The following is a 6000-nucleotide window of genomic DNA, read 5'->3' on the forward strand; positions in this document are numbered from 1 at the left end:
CTTTTATCTGACGTTCAATAGTCTCTGAAACCCTACCGCAAGCTTCAGGATCATCATCTGCAATTTTTTGTAGAAATCAAAGTTTCGTTAGCTTCGTTGTATGTATTCCAAAGCTATGCAGGAATTAAGAATCAGTTGAAGCTGCTCTAACAAACAATAGTTTCTTTTTTAAAAGTTGGTTGCCTTGGAGCTACGTACAATTACTTGTACATAGTCTGGACGTTCTTGTGTAGCTTTTCTGCTCACTCAGCACTTTTCGTAGCTCATACCAGGAAGTTCTGTAACAATCCAGAATAATCTGAAGCTTCTCAGATTGTTAGTTGAAGCTTTGCGATCATTTAAAATAATACTGCAAGCCTCAGCAACTTCTGTGATCTTTTTACACAATTCAGAAACTCCTGTAGGTTTTTAGTATACATTTCAGGATGTTTTGTGGTCTTTTTATACATTGTAGGATCTTTTGCATTTAAGCATATGTTATGAAGTTTTGTAGCAATTAAGGATCATAAGATGCTCCAATGACTGTGTCAGGAACGAAATAAATCCTTGTAAATTCTCTGTAGTAATTCAGGATCATCTAAAGCTTATCTGAATGTTTTGGAATCATCAAAAACTTTATTATGTGATATAGGATCTTCTGCTAACAAATTATTTCCCAATACATTCCTTGGTTGTCTTAAATTTACGTGTAACTTTTGGTATATCGATTCAGGATCTTGAGAGATATCTCTACTTATATTAGAATCATGTGCAGTTTTTTCAAACGCTTCCTTAAATCAAGATTTAGAATGTTATTGACTAAATTTAAATTTTTAGTTCGATGCGACCATTGACGCCACCTATGAACCTGAGAACGTACCATCCAAGTATGAGAGGAACTCCCGGTTTGTTAATAGGATCTCCCGCCGTACTAAAACCGCCGGATACTGGAACGTCTGTTATTTTCGGTCCCGGAATACCCGGTTGTTCAAAAATTATTCAGAATCCTAATTCGAATAACGTGGCGAGTGATTTGAGCATGAAAAAAAGCGAAGCCGCGCCTCCACCTCCACCACCTCCTAATCCACCGCCTCATAACCCACCACAGAGAATGACGGGCTTCACTATAGCGGATATTATGGGTAGATAGTGACGTTGGGCATCTTCATCCCGGGAGGAAAAGTGTAATAGAATATCGGTATGGAAATTGTTGATTTTCTTTTCATATTATTGTTATATTTTTTTTTATTGGTAAGACATTTAAATGTTTTGATTTAAGTTAATTAGTTTTATTTTTCAGTAATTTATTATATATTATAATTATGTAATTTGGGTGAAAATTTCAAATTTAAAATGCCATCACTTCTGTTTTATCATTAGAAAATCATTTTCACACGGATTTAAGTGTCCTAAGCTGATTTCTGAAATAATACTTCACTGACTACCATATTTAACATTAAAAATTCCTTGTCTAAACATTCCAGAACCATCTGAAGCTTTCCTTTTACTTTGACAGCTTTTTTTCACCCTTCTGCTTACGACAAAATTTATCTGAAACTTTCAGATGCTTTACTATATAATTTGGAACCTTTCATAGTTTCTGCACTTTACCCAGAGTTTTTTTAAACGTTATTGATGTCTTATTACATGATTCAGTATCTATTACAGCTTTAAAATAATTCCTACCATGTTCCTTGTTGTTTTAAAGTAAGGTATAACAACTGGTACATACAATTCAAGATTTTTAGTTGCTTTTCTGACTATTTCAGGATCTTATGTGGCATCCTTATACATATCAGGATAATGAATTTTTTTTATAACCATCTGAAGCTTTACTACAATCTTTCTTGAGCTTTTATGTTTGTATATAGGTCTTAAAACAACATTTCTGTAATCTCCAGGAGCATATCAAGCTTCACTTATAAGTTTCAGTATATTAACTTTACTCCAAATATGTAGTTCTTCATATCTACTTTGGTTGTCTTTGAGGTTATCAATTATATAGTTGTTTAGCAACTCATCAAAATAATTCAATTTCGTGACTGCAGACTTAGAAAACAAATATGAAGTACTGGTTTCTTGGAGTTTTTAAGTTTCTTCCTTTTTTTGATTTATTGAGTAGAAAAAAAACTTTCGATGTTAGTTCCCACATTATTTATTATAAAATATGTATTACTATATATATACATATCTTCTTAAAATTACGTTCTTTTTAGTTTAATTAATTGCAGATATTGGGTGAGTTAAGTTAAATGTGTAGATTTATATATTTTTTGAAAGATTAACATATCATTGTGACTTATTTTTATTAGTTTGTAAGTATATTTTAAAAAATATTACTTAGATTTTGTATATAATCAAAATAAACCGAATTCCTATCAATTACAGGATAATTTCAAGGCTTATTTTAGCTTCATACAGATATAATAATTATTTAAAGTAGAAATTTTCTTGTACAAATATTTTTAGGGATCTAAGGCTTGATATAACCAACGTTCAAATGTTTAACCGTAGTTTTCAGTAGTTGAATTGCTAATTTCTATCTTATTTTTTACTTCTGTCAAAAATATTGTAGGTCAATTTGTTACTGATATAGATATTTTGCATTTTACCTGAATTAACGAATTTTTCCATAAGAAACAGAAACATTATCACACTTTATTTTACTTTTTTAAAAATTATTAGAATTGTCCTCCTGAATCATGGTTTCTCGATGAAATTTTGAAGATTTTACTTTGTTTCTGGATGATTATCCAGTTACTTCCTGTTTTAACCATGTTTTCATATTTTCATTTCCATATTTTTTTCCATATATTTCCAATATAACTATTACATACACAATGCCATATTTTTTCTAATATCTGCTTTCCATTATTCCTTCACCGATTTTTGAATCTTTCACATTGTTTTCTATCTTCTTTGAGATTTTAATCACTTCAGGACCTTTCTAAACATCTTTGTTAAGTATCAGGAACATCCAAAGCCTTTCTGATAATTTTGGATCTTTCACTAAATGTTTTAGGATACTGCGTAGCTTTCTGCCTACTCTTATAGCATTCCTTCATGTATCAGGATCATCTGGAGCTTCTTTAAACGTTTTAGATATTTTAATACGTGATTCAAGATTTTCAGTATTATTTATGTGAATAAAACAAATCTTTCCATTTTTTTTGTTAGTAAACAACGTTTAGGATTTTTTGTAACTGTTCTGACTAATTCAGAACCTTCTGGTGCAACTTTGCAAGTATCAGGTTCATCTAAAGTTTCTCTAATCATTTTGGATCCTTTACTACATGATTCAGCATCAATTGGAGCTTCTTAAAACATTTCAGATATTTTAATACATGATCCAGAACTTACAGTAACATTCCTGTGAATAAAACAAATATTTCCATTTTTTTTCTTGCTGGTACACAACGTTTAGGATTTTTTGTAAATGTTTTGACTAATTCAGAACCTTCTGGTGTATCTCTGCTAGTATCAGGAACATCTGAAGCCTCTGTGATAATTTTGGATCCTTCACTACATTTTTTGTAATGTTTTATACCTTTCGACTACTTCTATAGCAATTCTGCACATATGGTTATTAAATTGTGTTTTTTTCTGATCATAACAGCTAAAGGTTCTTCATTTCATGTGAAAATCATCCATATCTTCTAAGTAGCTCTAATTTCAGAGATACTTCAATTTGATTGCCTCTAAAGAATGTTTGAAATTAGCATCTTTCAATTTTTTCAATGATAAAATAAAATTAGTGTCTCATAAAACAGTTTAAAGTTTGATTGAGTATGAATTTTGGTTATAGCATCCAGATTAAAAGTGAAAAAAAAATCGTTAATGTAATAATTTCTTTAAATAAAATATTAGAAGCGAAAACACCCTGTAGATATAGATTATAAGATATTATATGTAACTGTTGGTACAAAATTTAGTAACAATTGTTATTGTAATTTATTTCAATTAAGTATTATAGAATGTTAGCTTATTTTATTTTTGATAAGAAAACTATATTAAACTGAATGTGATTTATACTATTTTTTTTCAATAAAGTATTTTCTTAAATACAACAGCATTTTTTTTGTTAAATATATTCCCTTTTACATTTTATACAATATATGTACAAAGTATGTGCATATCTGGACATATTGCATTTTAAAACAAAATGATATTAGTAGAGTTCAATTATATAGTTTCTAATTTGGAAATTACATAGAAACTATGTAAAAATTAATATTTGACGACTCATTTTAAAGTAAGTTTAAATTAAATTTAAACTTACCCAATCATATTCAGCTCCCTGTACGTTTGCTTGTCAAGATTTATTCATTGAAAAATATCACTTCAACACATTTTGATGAGACATATAAAACATAAAAGGCATTTACTCTATAATTATAAATTTAACGAATTCACTACTTTAATAAAAACTTTTAATAACATAAGATACTGCTTAGTTCAATAAAATATACCTTTTTCGCATAAATTCTTCATTTTTTAATAAATATCCTCTAATTATTCAATATTAATGAATTTCAAATTCGCCCCTGTTCACTATATTTCGCTATTATATGGTCAATCATTTAAAAGCAACTTTATCACAGACTATTTTTTAAATACAGTTTTCTTAGTCAGTCTATCATTTCTCTTTATCTACTTATCATTAATAACTTTTTCTTATAAACTGATAAAATTCATGTATTTTCCTTTTACATCCCTCTAATTTTGATACGTTGTTTCTAACTAATTTAAAAACATAACCTATTAAGTGGTTGATTTCTTCTTTTTTACTAAAAAATCGTGTAAACGGTTAACTTTTCAAACATAATTTAATTAACTTTTTCATATTATTCTTAGTTTATAAAACATTTTTTTCAAAAATTATAAAGTTTTTAGTAAACGTTTTAAAGGAATTCAAATAGTTTTGGATACATTCCATTTACATGAAGATTTTTAAACAATAAGGAGCATTTTAAGAAACCTGAATCACACCACTAAAATCAGTAAAAAAATAAATGTTTGAGTAATGTCACAAGTCAACAAGTCACATGTCATGTCACATTCTATTATTGCATGCACATATTCACATGTATGCAAATTCACTTAATTTCTCTGTTGCTTATTTTAATAGTGTTTCCATGTATTTCGAAATATCACAATACAAATTCGGATGTAATATCTAAAGATTACAGTATTTTTAAATTTGCCGCCGAAGCTAAAATCAAAATGACAGCATACGGCATTAGTACGTTTATGCTTATTCTCCCCTCCATATCATTAGTAACATTATAGTAGTGGCGCTCTCTATAACGAAACCGGAAAACTAAATTAAGTAATACCGTCACGTAACTGATAGTTTAGTTAAAAGATGGCGTTTCTTCACTTAGATATTTTATTGGATTTTATAAATATATCCCGATATAAAAAAAAACCTTTGTACCAGCTATGGTTGATTTTTATTTGGATTAACGTTACTTAATGAGACCACGTATCATAAATATTATCTTGAGTTTTGTTATTGAAAAATGATGTATTTAAATTTTTACAACGCTTATTTGTTAAAAGCAAAATGTGATAGATTCAGGAATTGACAAACAGCGAAACGGTGTCCCGGATTTGCGTAACATATGGTTTAGATAAAAAAGGCTTAATGTTTTGCTTCGGATACAATATTTTACTATTAAGTTACTAATGTGCATGCGGTGTTTTATTGGATTTACTTGTTATTTGACTGCTTAGGAGGTAAACAGATGCAATTATTTTATATCCTGATTTGGAGCAGTAGCGTATCTACTCGGAAATTTCTAAAGGATAATTAGCGTAGAAAAATAATCGTTTTTCTTATAATCATGACATTATAAATGTTATAAACAAATATACAGGACGTCCTGCGAGGAATACTAAAACTGCAATTGTCTTTTTAATGTAAATTTACAATTTGGATGGTATACCGAGGTCGGCATAAGTCAGGAAACGCTCTGGAAAGATCGCCAAAAGTCCGGCACAGCTCATAAGTCTGACAAC

General features: G+C 29.1%; 1 protein-coding gene across 1 annotated transcript in view; it reads left to right on the plus strand.

The window, feature by feature from the left end:
• The window catches only part of LOC130891650 (protein bowel), a 50528-nt gene extending 46482 nt beyond the window's left edge, over nucleotides 1-4046 (plus strand). Inside the window, exon 6 of the mRNA XM_057796503.1 lies at nucleotides 817-4046. Coding sequence (XP_057652486.1) covers nucleotides 817-1129 — 313 coding nt within the window. The 3' untranslated portion in view covers nucleotides 1130-4046. The remainder of the gene's footprint in view (nucleotides 1-816) is intronic.
• Nucleotides 4047-6000: the final 1954 nt, after the last annotated feature.

The sequence above is a fragment of the Diorhabda carinulata genome, chromosome 3 (assembly GCF_026250575.1).
Source record: "Diorhabda carinulata isolate Delta chromosome 3, icDioCari1.1, whole genome shotgun sequence".
Taxonomy (NCBI): domain Eukaryota; kingdom Metazoa; phylum Arthropoda; class Insecta; order Coleoptera; family Chrysomelidae; genus Diorhabda; species Diorhabda carinulata.